The 16,493-nt window shown below is 36.4% G+C and overlaps 1 protein-coding gene across 5 annotated transcripts in view; it reads right to left on the bottom strand.

Moving 5' to 3' along the window:
• Positions 1 to 16,493, bottom strand: part of HCFC2 (host cell factor C2) — a 47,847-nt gene that overhangs the window by 14,054 nt on the left and 17,300 nt on the right. For 3 of the 5 annotated variants that reach the window (XM_060656566.3, XM_060656568.3, XM_060656569.3), the window contains exons 8-15: positions 11,934 to 12,101; positions 11,337 to 11,389; positions 9,683 to 9,860; positions 5,184 to 5,387; positions 4,544 to 4,617; positions 2,451 to 2,588; positions 705 to 890; positions 268 to 306 (exon numbers count right to left, since the gene is read on the bottom strand). In XM_060656566.3, coding sequence (XP_060512549.1) covers positions 268 to 306; positions 705 to 890; positions 2,451 to 2,588; positions 4,544 to 4,617; positions 5,184 to 5,387; positions 9,683 to 9,860; positions 11,337 to 11,389; positions 11,934 to 12,101 — 1,040 coding nt within the window. The remainder of the gene's footprint in view (positions 1 to 267; positions 307 to 704; positions 891 to 2,450; positions 2,589 to 4,543; positions 4,618 to 5,183; positions 5,388 to 9,682; positions 9,861 to 11,336; positions 11,390 to 11,933; positions 12,102 to 16,493) is intronic. The other 2 variants (XM_060656567.3, XM_060656570.3) reach the window with 1 other exon arrangement.

The raw sequence follows: 16,493 nt of genomic DNA, 5'->3' as shown, positions 1-16,493 counted from the left end.
CTTGAAGAGAGGAGAAAAAACAAAAACAAAAACAGGTAAAGGTTCTGAAATTTTCTCTAATATCACTTATAATGTTGAGTCTATCTTTAGAACACAAAATATTGTTTTTTGCTAAAGTAATTGCATTAGATATTAGAACTTTTATTACCGATTTTTTTAAACTTACCTTAGTTGGATTTACAATGTTTAATTCATTGCCCACTTTTCAATATCATAACTAGGCTTAAATGTCTGCCTATACCATCCCAAGAAAGGGATTTTTCTTACCTGAAAGCAGATCTTTTCTTCTCTAAAGAGGGGCAGGACCTTAGGATAAAATATAATTCAATTTCATGTGTTCTATTAAAATTCTCCAACACAAACTTTTTGGTTCCATACAACAAGAACAAAGTTAATATTAAGAAGCATACCAGATTTCTCTGACTTTCTATAATTTGGATGCTGTAATTCTGCTTGAAATTTGGTCCTTAAAATTATGAGTTATTAGCAAGCAATATTTTTTAAACTTTTAATCCACCCCACTTATTACTTAATTTTTCAAAAATTGAAATAGTGTTGACACACAATGTTACATCGGTTTTTAGATACCCCTTTTAGATACCTCTCATTTCATCGGTTACTAACAAGAATCTCTAAACTGATGGTTTTACTTCATGTATAAACTTTCAATAAATAAATCACCAAGACTTGACCGGACATCTCACCTTTGAAATTCTGACTGCAGAAGGAGCTCCAGGAAAACCGGGAATACAAGTTTTAAATTCACTGATTTTGCTGAAAGGGCCTATTCCACATCCATTGATGGCTGCTACCCTGAATCTGTATCCTGTGCCTGGAACAAGATCTTGTTTCTTAAGTAAACTGTAGTCAGGTACGTCCGCATTTCCTATCTAAAATGTAACATATACAAAAGTCAAAGAAAAAGTGCAATTATTTTGTCATTAAACAAGAAAACTTTTCAAAGAATTAATTATGTTTTAAGGTTCTAGTTCACATTTAATTTTTTCCCTCTGTCACACATGGAATAAACCCTCCAAATACAAAAGCAACTAAGCCTATAAATCAGTGATTCTTATCTGGAGGAAAAGTGACGTTTCCAGTTAAAAACCACTGATTATAAAAAGAAATTTAAGCATATTCTGCACATGAAGAATGTAAAGGTAGGAAAAAAACTGACAACCACTATAAGCAAAGAAACAACCGTCCATATAAACTTAGAATAGAAATCTCAGAGGAATTCTTCTCAGTCTAACCAGGAACAATACCCTTTGGATACAGGCAAGCAAACTTGCCAGAAAAGAAGTGATCAGCATGTATTATGGAGCATTTTAAACATTAATATTCAGCAGATGCTGAACAAATGTTAAATAATTGGATTGTATACTCTGGGTAGAAAGATCATAACATTCATAACTTTCAAACAATTTTTCCATATTTTCCCTCTCACTGCACCACTGTGAGACAGGTAGTCCTAATGTATCATTCCCATTTTTAAGGGAGCTTTATCATTTTTATTTTATAAGTGAGGAAACTGAGTCTCAGGTTAAACAAGTGACTTCTCCAAGGTCACACTGTTGAGTGCTGGAACTAATGATTCAAACCCAAGTTTACTGACTCTAAATTTTATGCTGTTTTTCTTTTGGGAAAAACAGGTAATTACTAGGCCCTTAGATATCGTTATTTCTAATATATGAAATTAAGCTACAGCCAGAAATTTCATTAGGTATAATACTAACAAATTATTCACCAGGATTTTCATTTTTGTCAACAATTGGAAAAATTCTATATGAAAAAGAGAGATGCCAGAGGTAATATTAGAGAAACTAAAATATAATGATAAATGATATATTGTCCATTTGTGCAGGTCTTTGGGAGAGTCAAACTAAGTAGCTATTTCCTTGGCAATTCACTCTCTGAAATTCCCCATTCCAGAAAAAAATTAGTTCAGTGTGCTTTGGAGCTGTTATCTATTTGATAATTCTTAGAGGGTTAATGTTTATATATATGAGTTCCACTTTAAGGGGTTTCAGAATCAAGAGAAAACTAGATTGTATTCCTTCATCTACAGGGGCTATTAAATTTTTTAAGTTGTAAAATCAGGAATTAAAAAAGTTCTAAGAAAAAATGTTCCATTCTCTAAACATACCAGATAAAAAAATTAGAGGTATTTAAAAGACATCCTTATCTGTACTGCCAGACCATATTAATTTTGACTCAAAATCCAGCCCAGTGATTGTATAAGATTTTTTAAGTGACCTGCTTATGATACAGTCCATAAAAAGAGCCTTATAAAAGAATACAAGATAAGAAGGCATACAGAACTCTTAATTATAGACTGTGAACAGATCCCAATTTCACTCATCCCAAAGTGACTTCAATCAGGGTTATAAAAAAAGACCTCATTTGTGACACTTACAAACTCACAGTGTAGAAAACATATCAATAGCTACCTTTGAGATGCTTTGCTTCCCTTTGGGCAGCAAATAAAACTGGCTCACCAAAGCTGTGTTATTTTTAAAAATTCCTACATCACACCACTGTCGTTCTCCTGCTTTCACTGTGGCCACTGGATTTGAAGGAGTCTCTTTCTAATTTTAGAGAAAGAAAAATTTATCAAGACTCTTATTGAGCATATAAGAAACTTCAAGATTTAACAAATCCATGCAGTGATCTACAAGGAGGTATACGGGTAAACACCACAACATTAACAGCTCATAAGTAAATAAACTCTTAACAGATTAGGTCAACTGACAGTGAAACAGGGATGCCAATTCAAACATGGGGAGTGACAGGCATTCTCCAAGTCAGTAGCTCTGGACTATCAACCTAGCTAGAGTTAGCATGCTTTCCAATCAGTGATTTGTTAAAATGCCAGCTGTTTTATAGAACATTGTCATTTCAGAGACTCTCTCAGAAAATGTAATCCCTTTAGTGTGACATTATACCTTGCTCCAAAAGGAGCAAATAAGGAAAAATTCATTCCAAGCTGGCTTATTTCTAGATTCAAAAACAACTAGCAGAAATTCAGTGATCTTTGCACTTGAAATACCTGTGATTCTCCAAACCTAAAAGGAGAAAAAATGTTCAAAACTAAAATGCAATTTGAATACACTTTAGTATATACTAAAGAGGAGCAGGTTAAACAGTTTTACATTTTTTACCTTGCTTTAAAACAAATACACTTCCTCTACCTTAAACTACTTTTAGTGATAAGTGAATTATACTTATCCCTGGAACTAACCTTTTTAAGCCATCTTCTTTATAAATGAGACACTGTTTCCAGAAGCTCAAAACAAATGTGCACTTCAGTTATTTATTTCTGTCTTAAATATATAACAGCAGAGGTACATGCTTATAATTCACATTATTTGTTATTTAGGCTATCACACATGACAAAGTGAGCTAACTAGAAAAGTCTTTAAGGTTTTAAAAAAAGGAATAGCTTTAAACTTGTTTTCATTTTTAAAGTTGTAAAAACTCTCTTCAACAACTTTTATAAAACAACTGGCTCCAACTGAAATAACAAATACCATTCTGCCTGATGTGCTGCAAGACAGATTGAAGAGAAAAACGTTCCCTTTAATAATTTTTCCCTGAGTCTAAGAACTCTAGGACTTAACGTAACATTCTGGAAAGGTGAAAGCTGATGAAGATAAAACTACGATCAAAATCCATAAAATCATGATTGAAAGGAAACTAAAACTACAGATAATTCTTGAAGATTCTAAGAGGTAAATATTAGGTCAAATAAAAACTCTTGCTCATAGCAATAAAGCTGAAATGACTCAGCATTTTAAAATAAATTAAAAGGTATATACACACACATGCACACACACACATATGTATTACCCTTGTATTTATGTAATTAAGACAGTTGTGTATACTTGTGAGGCACATTCCTAGCATTTTAAGTTTGGTGCCATGCAGACCAGTTCTGGCCTTTCATAAAACGATGCCATGTTGTAGATTATTGGCCTACCCAATAGGTATGCCTACCCAATATTGCAATATTCTGCTGTTCTCCTAATAAGTAGCTAGTAATAGAGCCATTCAAGTTTTCCATTCTGTACCATGTCCTTTTACTCTTAAACCACTAATGTAACTTACATATATACGTATATTTGTTCACACACACACACACATATTTCTGATTATGAAAGTAACACATTTCACTATACAAAAATACTGAAGGCCCAAAGAAGAAAATAAAAAGCATCTATGGTCGCACAACCTGAAGAAAGTCATCCAGCATTGTAGTATGGATGTATGTGGATTCACGTGAGAGTAGGAATGTATCTACTGTGTGAATCTTTTAATGAAATTGGGACCACAGCATATCTATATTATTTTTTGTGCAGCTTTTTTTTCACTTAACAGTATACTGTAAACATTTTCCTATTCAAGCCTTCATTTCTCAATCTATGTCAAGTCATTACTAAAGGACACTCAAGAATCTTCTCATGAATTCACGCTGAAGTTGCTCAGCATTTAAAGCATACTTGGCCACCTGTAAACACAAGTGATCTTCAGGTCACGTACTTACAGAAAATGACATCGCTGTGGCCTGTGTTTCCACACGGCTGATCTTAGTTGCAGGTAGGGCACATGTATCATCAACTAAAAACCAAACAATTCATCATATAAGACTTACATGATCACTTATCAAACAGACACATTAAAATATAATTTATAAACATAAAAAAATAGCCCCAGGGAGAAAAGCACAATAATTAGAAATATGGACCCTCTAACTCAAATTCATTCACAATGTTCATTTCTCAAGGGTTTGATGGCCAGCTAGAACTTAAGAGAACGTTTACCAAAGATGAAACACAATTCCTATAGCAAAAGAATGAAACGAGAATTTATAAAATCAGAAATCTATCAAGCTGGAGGAATTGTTACCCCATAGTCTAAAGAATAAATCTTTTCTATGGAAAAAAAATTTGCTGAATATATTCACGGTAGGAAAAACGCATTCTGAACGTATTTTGGTGTGTGCTGATTTAAATATTTTATGGAAGGCAGAAGAGTATGTTATATAATAATTTTAATTGGAATGTTTTATCTGTTTATATATAACTCAATCCAAGATGAAATGCAATTCCCATCTAAACAAGTAAGTTTGATGAATTTATATACACAAATGGTTCAAAATACAGTATGTGAAACACATTTCAAACCTTCAGATTTGGTACTGAATGTTGTTAGTGAAGTTTCATCTTTAACAACTGCCCCATTTGTACTGGATGATTCAGTTTTAATGGTCTGCTGGGTTACCATAGTTTGTGCGCTGGAAACAGAACTGGATACAGAAGTTTCAGGGATTACTGTTCTTAAGTCCAGGCAACTACTTAGAACACCTATATTTGCTGAAGTATGAGGACCTAAAATTAAAGTGAGAAAAACAATTATTAACATAACGCCTGCAATAAGTGTGCTATCTTATTATGGTTCTTGTCACACGTTCTTGATATTTCAATTTTAAAAATCATAAACACAGGCACTGCAAATGTCATGCATATGAATTAACCATTAGGCTAAACATAAAATGTTTAGAAAAATAAAGTGGACAACAGGGGCACCTGGGTGGCTCAGTCAGTTGAGCTCTAACTCTTGATTTCGGCTCAGGTCACGATCTCACAGTTTGTTGAGATTGAGCCCCATGTCGGGCTCTGCGCTGACAGCATGGAGCCTGCTTGGGATTCTCTTTTTCCCTCTCTCTTTGCCCCTCTCCTGCTCATGCACTCTCTCTCTTTCTTAAAATAAATATTTTTTAAAAAATAATGAAAAGAAAAAGAAAATAAAATGTACTACATAGATAACAGATGTCCAACTTCTCAGGTCCTTCTTCCATTCTAAACACTGAATCATTGTTCTTGGACTCTTCTAAATCATAGATCAAATGCCTTGCCTCCCACTTTAGGGGAAAAAACAGAAGTCATCAGGCATGAATGCCTTGAGTTTTCTGCCTTCTTCTGCCCTAAACTAGAAACACATTTATGATTGGGCCCATCCTTTCTATCTTCTCTTCCATTTTAGAGGACGAACTGACCTCTCTCCAGAGGAAGGATAATCAATCCTCCTGTGATCTTGGTTCTATCCCTTCCCCATATTTTGGGACCCTCTTTTATCAATCATTCCTTTCTCTTCAGGGTTTTCAGATTCTTTTTTCATTAGCAGTTTTTGGCGCTCAGTCCTTAAACATTATCAAGTCTCTCAAGCAAACAAAACACCCATCTTCTTTGACCCCACAAATCTTCTCCAGTTGCCATTACCCCTCACTAATTCCTTCAGAGCAGTCTCTACTTCCCTGACCTCCTCAAATTTGGTTTCTACCCCTCTACTCTAATGAAATGGCTCTGGCAAACGTCAATGATTTCTAAGGGATGCTTTTCAATTTCCACTTACTTGACCTTTCTGCAACATAAACAATGCCGACCACATACTCCTTCTTTGAAGTTGTTTCTTTCTATGACTTATAATTACTCATTCCACAATATTTTTTATGCTTATTTATTTTGAAAGAGAGAGCGAGAGAGAAAGAGAGAACAAGCAGGGCAGGAGCAGAGAGAGAGAAACCCAAGTGGGCTGCACGCCATCAGCGCAGAGCCTGAGCAGGGTTCAATCCCACGAACTGTGAAATTATGACCTGAGCAAAATCAAGAGTTGGATGTTTAACCAACTGAGCCACCTAGGCACCCCTCACTCCACAATACTGAGGACTTACTATTTACCAGATATCGTGCATGCTTCTACAATGGTGAAATAAAGCAGGCATGGTTAATACTTCATGAAGTTATAATCGTGTGGTAGAGAAACATGCATACACAAACTGAGATGACCACTACTGAGAAAAAAAAAAAACAGGACACCAATCTACTTGGTTCTTTTCCTGGCCTTTTAAGAACCCTTTTCAATCTCTGTAGCTGGCTTCTTCTCTTCAGATGACTTTTTAAATGCAGGTGTTCCCAAGCCTTCTCTTTTCTCCATTTACATATTTTCCTATGTTTTCACTACCATTCATAAATCATACATCTCCCAAATACATATATTCTGGACACTGCCAGGTGCTAAGAATCTCACAGTGAACAAGTCAGATAAAGTCACTACTCCTTGTGGCGCTTATATTTTAGTTACCCTTAATTTCTAAATTTATACTCCAGCCAAAAATTACCACCTAGACTCTACACCTAAATATCCAACTGCCAATTAAAAATCTTTACCAGTATGTTCCTCAAGTGTCTCAAAAACACTAAGTTCAAAGTTGAACTTACCTTTTTCCCAAATCTGTTCTGGCTCCTATATTTCATTTCTTGATAAAGAGTATCATCACTCATTGAATATCCAACCAAAAAACTGGGAGTCATGGTAAACTCGTTTTTATTTCTCATATCCAACCAGTTTCCAAGGCTAGTAATAGATGCTAGTTTCTAAAACTCTCAGAAATGATATATTCTCTCCTCTCCATTCCACCCACTGCTTCAGTCTCTGGTTATCTCTTAGAGTCCCAAAAGAACCTTCTACGAAGCCTCCCAATCATTTCCTACTCCAGTTCTTCTGATGGTGAGGCCAGAGTGTTCTTTCCAAAACAACAATAACAACTAATCATGTCACTCTTCCACTTTTGAAACATACCAGCTACTCCAACCTACAAAGAAAAAGGTCCAATCTCCCCTTGTTAACCTGAGATTGGGTAGCCAATCATTCACAGATTTGAATGTCTATGATCTGTCAGTGATACTGTCGCTGTACAACCACTCTGGTTTTCCCATTTGTTTCGTACTAATTTTTTCTAAACTGTCTTACAACATACGATTTAGAGTACATTAAGATTCTGAAATCTCAAAGCTCTTATTTGTTTTCAAGAGCATAAACTTCTTTATAAGATAGACATAGAAAATCACTATAAGAAAGAAATATAAATTGAGGTCCAGGACCAGGCTTTTATAATTTTAACCAAATGATTCCACCTGAAAATCAATAAAACAAAAGTGCTCTCCTTTTGCACAGGTGATGAAATAAGGAAAAATTACAGGAAATTATTTTCATTGAATATTCTTACCTACCACAGACTCATTAAGAAAAATGGAAATAAAGGTGTGCCTGGGTGGCTCAGTTGATTAAGTGTCTGACTTTGGCTCCAGTCACGATCTCATGGTTCATGAGTTTGAGCCCCACATTGGGCTTTCTGCTGTCAGCATGGAGCTTGCTTCGGCTCCTCTGTACCCCACTCTCTCTCTGCCCCTTCCTCTCTTGCACTGTCTCCCAAAAATAAACATTTAAAAAAATGGAAATAAAAATAATATTCATCTTGTTAAGTTTGTATCACTGAATAGGCATTAGATTTATATCAGCTGTCATGACTTTCTCAAATTAAAAATAAAGTCACGTTTCCTTTCTTTCTTTCTTTTTCGTTCTTTCTTTCTTTCTTTTTTAATTTTAGAGACAGAACACAAAAGTGAGGTAGGGGGGCAGAGGGAGAGAGAGAATCCCAAGCAGGCTCCACACTCAGCCTGGAGCCCGACACAGGGCTTGATCCCACAACCCTGGGATCATGACCTTGGCCGAAATCAAGAGTTGGATGCTCAACCAACTGAGCCACCCAGGCGTTTCTAAAGTCACATGTTTCTATGTCAGGGACACCAGAATGAGATTTATAAAATAACTTTAGATACTGAAATCAGATACAATGTATCTGAAATGGCATCAGAATATTCAAATGAACTCATTTTAAATATAAGGATCACCAAAGTACAAGCTGTCGCATGAATGTAATCAACAGTTCTCATAAATGAACTATCTTTCTGAGGATAATCCAGTTATTTCCTAAACAAATATTTACTAAATGACTACTATTAACCAAGCATGGATCTGGGTGCTGAGGAAATAGAGATGAACAAGAAAATCCCTGCCCCAAATAGATAATTTCAGATAATTCTAAGTGCTAAGAAAATACAGTAATGGGAACGTGACACTGAACATACTGGCCAACCTCAAATGTCATACAAGAGCTTGCCTCATTTGAGTTCCATACCTAACTAAGCTTTGCAATTCAGGTCAGTGCTTTCTTAGTATCCTGACATCACTCTAACTAGCGTCAATGTGGCTAGTTTATTATTATTTTGAAAATGGATCAAAACCATACAACATTTACTTTTTCAGAGACTATAATTCCCTATTGTTATTATAAAAAGCTTTGGCGTGGGGCGCCTGGGTGGCGCAGTCGGTTAAGCGTCCGACTTCAGCCAGGTCACGATCTCGCGGTCTGTGAGTTCGAGCCCCGCGTCAGGCTCTGGGCTGATGGCTCGGAGCCTGGAGCCTGTTTCCGATTCTGTGTCTCCCTCTCTCTCTGCCCCTCCCCCGTTCATGTTCTGTCTCTCTCTGTCCCAAAAATAAACAAAAAACAAAAAACAACAAAAAAAAAAAAAAAAAAAAAAAAGCTTTGGCTTTACCTAAAGTGTCATCTTTGAGGCACCTGAGTGGATGAGTTGATTAAGCATCTGACTCTTAGTTTTGGCTCAGGTCATGATCTCATGGTCTGTGATTTCGAGTCCTGTGTTGGGCTCTGCACTGATGGCGTGGAACCTGCTTGGGATTCTCTCTCTCTCTCTGCCCCTCCCCTGCTCGCACTCTCTCTCTCAAAATAAATAAACATTTTTTAAAAATGCCATCTTTATACCTTCATTTTTCCTTAACATATCCACGACACAACTATTATGATTAGAAGTATTAGTTGCCATAGATGGATGTAAAGCAGCATTAAAATCAGTTGATGCTTTGAGATCTGGTCTGTTTTTCACAGAAGTTCCTTTCATAGGTGTATGTTCAGTTTTTGCACTGTTCGTTGTATCGCTGATCTATAAGAAATAAAACAGTTTATTGTAGCAAGCAATGTTCAGTTAAATAGAAATACATGTGAAAAACAAGCAAAATAATTTACAACTTGAATGCTTTTGAAAATAAATTTACCAAGATATAAAACAGTTTAAATTATACACTTAATTTGTATAGGATTATTCTTTAAATTTTACAACAGTTTAAAAAACCCATTTCCTCCCTTAATCTCCATTCTCAGAAGACCAGTTATAAAGGGGAATAGGAGGGTATATTCTGGGGGGGGGGAGGGACCCCAGACTATGTTTTATGAGTGGTAGTTAGTATGCAAGTAAATATGTATGCAGCACAGGCGACAACACCAGAGCTACTGAGTTTAACACATTTGTCCAATTTTCTTAACAAAGTCAACATGGATTTTAAAGACCTGATGACTCCTAAAAATAAAATCTCGGTTCAAGCAAATGAATTATTCTATATGACTGAGTTTCCAAATAGATATCAAGATTTAATACATACACATATCAATATTCTTTGCCATTAAACATTTTTAAATAGCAGTCTCTTTAATTCTGTTTTTCTTTGCCTTCTTGTAGACACTATAATGAACACATTTAAACTTTTTGATAATTCAGGTCATCAAGGTCAACATCAGTTACTATACAGCAATATATATGGGTCTACTGAGCCATAAAAGTTACCTGGCTTCATTCAAAAACCCCAATATTGCTGCCCCCTTCTACTTACCTGTTTTTTGTCACTTTTCTGTCTCCACTGTCAATTATAACTTCTCATGGCTCTAGGATATTTGTCCACAACAGCCATGTTCAGAACACGTGAGCTTATCCCTACATCATTTCCCTTGAAAAGAATCTACTGTATATGCAGACAGCAGCTTGCCATATAAAACCAGTGTAAATCCTAGTGAGCTTATTCATTAGTCTCTACAGATACCTACTGTGAAGCACTTCATAAACAAGAAATAACCTCACAAACATCAGTGCTCAACTTAGCAACTCATATTCTTTGGCCAATGAAGTACATAGTAAAGAAATATATTTCATATGCATTTTTGAAGTACATCTTTAGAAACTTAAAACAGGAGTGTGTATGATACTTAGAAATGTCAAAATACAGATTTCAAGACACTGTAAGTATAAATTATAATGGATTAGCCTCTGATGCTGTGTGCAATGAAGGTAGACTTTAGTCTCCTGGTTAGGGGTTCTCAATCCAGGCCAGTGCCACAGTGCTCTATGGAGCTTTTCCTTAAAACCTGAGTTACCTGGGCATCATCCTAAAGATTGTGATTCACTAAATCTCGGGAAAGGCTTGGGATTCTGTGTATGTTTGTTTGTTTTTTAATCTCAGAGGTGATTCTAATATGCAGCCAGAGTTAAGAACCTCTGTCCTAGGGCAATATGCTACAAATATTAATAAAAATTGGGACTCTAACCATAAACATTCATTTACCATCATAAATTTTTTTTTTAACTTACACTGTTAGGAACGGTGCTATTACTGCCTGGTCTGTGAGGGTCCATTCTGACTCCTGTAGGAATGAGAAAGTTCAGACTGACATGCTCTAAATTAGCTTCAATAAAATATATTACAATCAAGTATTTCTGAAAGTTATGTATTAAAGCTTAAAAAGTAGTATCTTTATCAAAGTTAATCTATTTTCTTAATAGTCTGCTTACTGGTTGATTGAAATCCTTTCCAAAAGAACATGTAAAATGAAATCTGCTTTTACTTTCCAAGTGCCTATTACTTTGAATACTTGTTTAAAAAGCTGAAATATTTATGAAAGCTAATTAAAACCATCTCCTGAAGTCAGGTAGCATGTCGAAACAAGGAAGTACATCAGAGTGAACTGCAGAAAAAACATTCTATCCTATGTGTCTATGCGTTCTACCTACCACATCATGATGGGAAGACAGGCAAGTTTCGGAACTGAAATGCAACATATTTGATTAACCAGGCAGAAAACATCACATCATAACATTTTTAAAACTAGGCCTAATCACAGGCTTTCCTGTAGTCACTTTTTAAAAAAGCATCTGAACATGCAAGCTTCCAGGTGAAAATTATGTTACCTTGTAGATTTGGTGCCAGTGAGGAATCTGATGATGCAGTTTGGTGTGGCAAGTCTGTATTCAGCTGCAAAAGATAGCCCTCAACTGTAGGCACTTCATCCCATTTGACGTGGAAAGAGTTGGTAGTGGCTTTGATCAGCTGTACTTGTGATGGTGCCGGCGGTTTCTCTAAAGAACAATATTGATATTATACTTTTAAGTTTCAAATGTATCAAGAGTTTGCTTGTACAATTTGTGTGGGCCTGGGGCTCTGAAAACATCAGCAATGAGTATTTCACCTGGTTACCCACAGGGAGATGTATTCAGATAAACGTAGCTATAGTAGGTCAAATGAAAACAGTTTGGGGTTCTGGTCCTACTTATTTATTTAATTCCTTATACAAATAGAAAAATTCCAAGCCATGTGATCACCAGAATCAGAAAAAAATATTTAATCCTAGAAGTGGGGGCAGGGCACCAAGTATTTTATAGTTAGAGCTACATTATTTTACCTATGTAAGTTTTTAATTGAACGAGCCAATTTTCAGCCAACAGCATACAAGTTAGAAATACTGTCAGTGTTAGCAAATATGATTTGGACATGATATTTTGGGAAAACACAACTTCTTGAAGTTAATACCCTTTTATCAAAACTTGTACTACCCCAAACAGGTAACTACTTTGATGTAAAATATTACAACATTTCCAAAACAAGTAACAATCATAGGCTTTTAGAACTAGAAAGAAGGATCTGAGATTATTTCTACAACATCCTTGTCCTCTTTTTGTTTACCTACCAATTCAGGGAACTCACAATTCCTAAGGGAGTACATTCCATCTTTGGACAGTTACATAAGAAAATTTAGTCTCCTAGTGAGTTGATATCTATAAGCTATATTTTAATCATTATAGAACATGTCTGATATCTATTTTTTTGTATCTTTTAGAGAAGGGGTCAGCAAACTGGCTGGCTTATGGGCTAGATCCAGTCTATGCCTGTTTTTGTAACTAAAGTCTTGTTGAAACACAGCCATGCTCATTTGTTTATGTATTAGTTATGACCGTTTTCATTCTACAGCAGCAGAGTTACATAGTTATAACAGAGACCATACGCGGCCTGCAAAGCCTAAAATATTTACTATCTGACCCTTTACAGAAAAAAACTGATGACTATGATTTGGAGGATAAGTAAGCCTAGTTCCTTCAACTATTCCCCATGTAGATTCCTCCATGATCCTATTCACAACCCAGTTTATTTATGTTTCTTAAAGACAACCCACATAAGGAAACAAAAAGAAGACAGGTCCAAGAAGTATACTACTTACACAACAGAAGCTTACATGAAGAGAAAATAGAGAAAACAGAAGGGTGCACATCAATGAAATAAATCAAGAAAATTCCCAGAACTGAAGAACATGAGTTTACAGACTAAAAGGGCCCAATGAGTATTCAACACACTGGGTTAAAAATAGATGCACCAAAGCACATCACCATGAAATTTAAGAATAATGGAGACAAAAGCCCCAAAAGCTATCAAAGGTGAGGGGGAAGGTCACATTTAAAGAAACAAAAATCAGGGGTGCCTGGGTGGCTTAGTTGGTTAAGCATTCGACTCTTGGTTTTGGCTCAGGTCATGATCTTGCAGTTAATGAGTTCGAGGCCTGCATCGGGCTCTGTACTGACAGTGCAGAGCCTACTTGGGATTCTCTCCCTCCCTCTCTCTGTCTGCCTCTGTTGCATACACTCTCTCTCTCAAAATAAATATGTAAATTTTAAAAAAAAGGAACAAAAATCAGAAGTGGTTTGGGTTTCTCAACAAAAACACTAGAAGCTTAAATACAATATAACAATGCTTTCAAAATTCTGAAGGGTAATGACATCCAGTGTCGAATTCTATTTCCCTGCAAATAGCCAATTAAATGGAAGGAAGACTGAATATATTTCCAGACAATGCAAGATCTGAAAATAAATTTATCTCCTATGCACTCTTTTCCTGGGATGCGTTCCACAAAAAAAGAAAAAGTTAACTAAGAAAGGGAAAAATACAGGAACTAGCAACAGGGAATCTGGCACAGGTGAGAGGCAGAAGATATCTCCAGGAAGATGATGAAGGGAGACTCCAGGACGATAGCTGTGCACGATTTGTGGAGCAGGAGAACCATGCCAACCATCCCAGATTGGAGCAGGAGACGGTTCTTGTCTTTTCTTTTTTTAGTTTATTTATTTATTCTGAGAGAGAGTGAGAGAGTGAGAGAGCGAGAGAGAGAGAGAGAGAGAGAGCGAGCACGAGCAGGGAAGGGTCAGAGAGATCATGACATGAGCCGAAACCAAGAGTTGGATGCTTAACTGACTGAGCCACCCAGACCAGGAGCCCCAGGAGAAATTTCTTCAAGATGATGAAATATGATAGAATATATCTGATGCATCTAACCATAATGAGAGAAGATTTAAACAAATTAAAGAGTATGGACTGAATTGGTGGTAAATACATACAAATCAAAGACAAACAAAAATGACAATTATTAATCCATGGCATGGCTCACCTGTGAACAGTGTTTATATGGTCATAATGTAAACAATGACTACTCATCTAACAAAATTGCTGCATAACCATATTGAGAGAATGAGGGTAGGAAAGGTATAGAGCAGAGAAGCAAGGAATGGTGGGAAGAAGAGATAAATCCTTAACTGTTATAGTAGAAAGTGATCATTTTATGCCTAAACTGAAAAAAATCAAAGTAATATATTAATGTTATATGGAAATATGGAAGGAAATCCCAAAAGGATTGTTTAACAGAGTTGAAAGCAGATGCTTGTGAAGCAAGGAAAATGAGAGGAAGGTGGGAGCAAAGGACTATTTTTAATAAAAAGCCTTATGGCATTATTTACTCTTAAATGCTATCAAATTCACAAAGATTAACTATAAGTGAAAAAAAGCAAGATGAAGAGCCCTCATTTCCCCAGTTCCCAAAATTCATGCCAACTTATCAAGAGGAGAAGCAAAATCTAAATTCCAACTTTATGACAGTAGCCATGATAACTTTTAAATTGACACCGTCTAAGGTTTATGGAAAAACTGGCCATTCAGAGCCAGTAATTTTTAATCTTTTAAAAGTCACAGATCGCTTAGACAATCTGCTTCAAGTGATGTATTCACTACCAAGAAAAATTTATACACACACATTTTTTCTTCCAATCTCAGGGATTGAAGTTTATCCTTGGACTTCAGGTAATAACTCCCAATTTCAAAGATGCAACAGTAAGTTGGATTTTCTATATTTCTTTCCCGCTTGCTAGTATGTGCTTCTTCCATACAAAGCATTTAGTCTCTAACTTTGTTGTTCAATTTATTATTTTTTCAATTATATTTTTTTATTTTTTTAAATTTACATCCAAATTAGTTAGCACACAGTGCAACAATGATTTCAAGAGTAGATTCCTTAATGCCCCTTACCCATTTAGCCCATCCCCCCTCCCACAATCCCTCCAGTAACCCTCTGTTTGTTCTCCGTATTTAAGAGTCTCTTATGGGGGTGCGTGGGTGGCTCAGTCGGTTAAGCGTCCAACTTCAGCTCAGGTCATGATCTCACGGTGAGTTCAGGCCCCACGTCGGGCTCTGTGCTGACAGCTCAGAGCTCAGAGCCTAGAGCCTAGAGCCTAGAGCCTGGAGCCTGCTTCGGATTCTGTGTCTCCCTCTCTCTCTGACCCTCCCCCATTCATGCTCTGTCTCTGTCTGTCTCAAAAACAAACATTAAAAAAAAAAAAATTTTTTTTTAAATAAAAGATTTAAAAAAAAAAAAAAGAGTCTCTTATGTTTTGTCCCCCTCTTGGTTTTTATATTATTTTTGCTTCCCTTCCCCTATATTCATCTGTTTTGTCTCTTAAAGTCCTCATATGAGTGAAGTCATATGATATTTGTCTTTCTCTGACTAATTTCACTTAGCATAAATCAATTATCTTTTTTTAAAGTTTATTTATTTATTGAGAGAGAGAGAAAGAGAGAGAGAGAAAGAGAGAGAGAGACAGAGGGGCAAAGAGAGAGAGAATCCCAAGCAGGCTCCGCACCAGCAGCATGGAGTCCAATACGGGACTCGAACTCATGAACAGTGAGATCTATGACCTGAGCTGAAACCAAGAGTTGGATGCTTAACCAACTAAGCCACCCAAGTGCCCCATCAATTATCTTAATTTTTTTTTTAATTTTTTAAAAATGTTTATTTTTGAGAGAAAGAAAGAGCACAAGTCAGGGAGGGGCAGAGAGAGACGGAGACACCGAATCTGAAGCAGGCTCCAGGCTCTGAGCTGTCCGCACAGAGCCCGATGCGGGGTTCAAACTCACAAACCACGAGATCATGACCTGAGCTGAAGTAGGATGCTCAACCAACTGAGCCACCCAGGAGCCCCAATGTTTATTTATTTTTGAGAGAGAAAGAGAGACAGAAACAGAGTGCGAGTGAGGGGAGGGGCAGAGAGAGAGAGTGAAACACAGACTCTGAACAGGCTCCAGTCTCTGAGCTGTCAGTACAGAGCCTGATGCAGGGCTCGAACTCATAAGCTGTGAGATGATGACCTGAGCCGAAG

This window comes from Panthera onca, chromosome B4 (genome assembly GCF_046562875.1).
Source record: "Panthera onca isolate mPanOnc1 chromosome B4, mPanOnc1 haplotype 2, whole genome shotgun sequence".
NCBI lineage: Eukaryota > Metazoa > Chordata > Mammalia > Carnivora > Felidae > Panthera > Panthera onca.
Note: the sequence above shows the minus strand (reverse complement) of the source record. Positions and strands in the feature narration are given on the sequence as shown.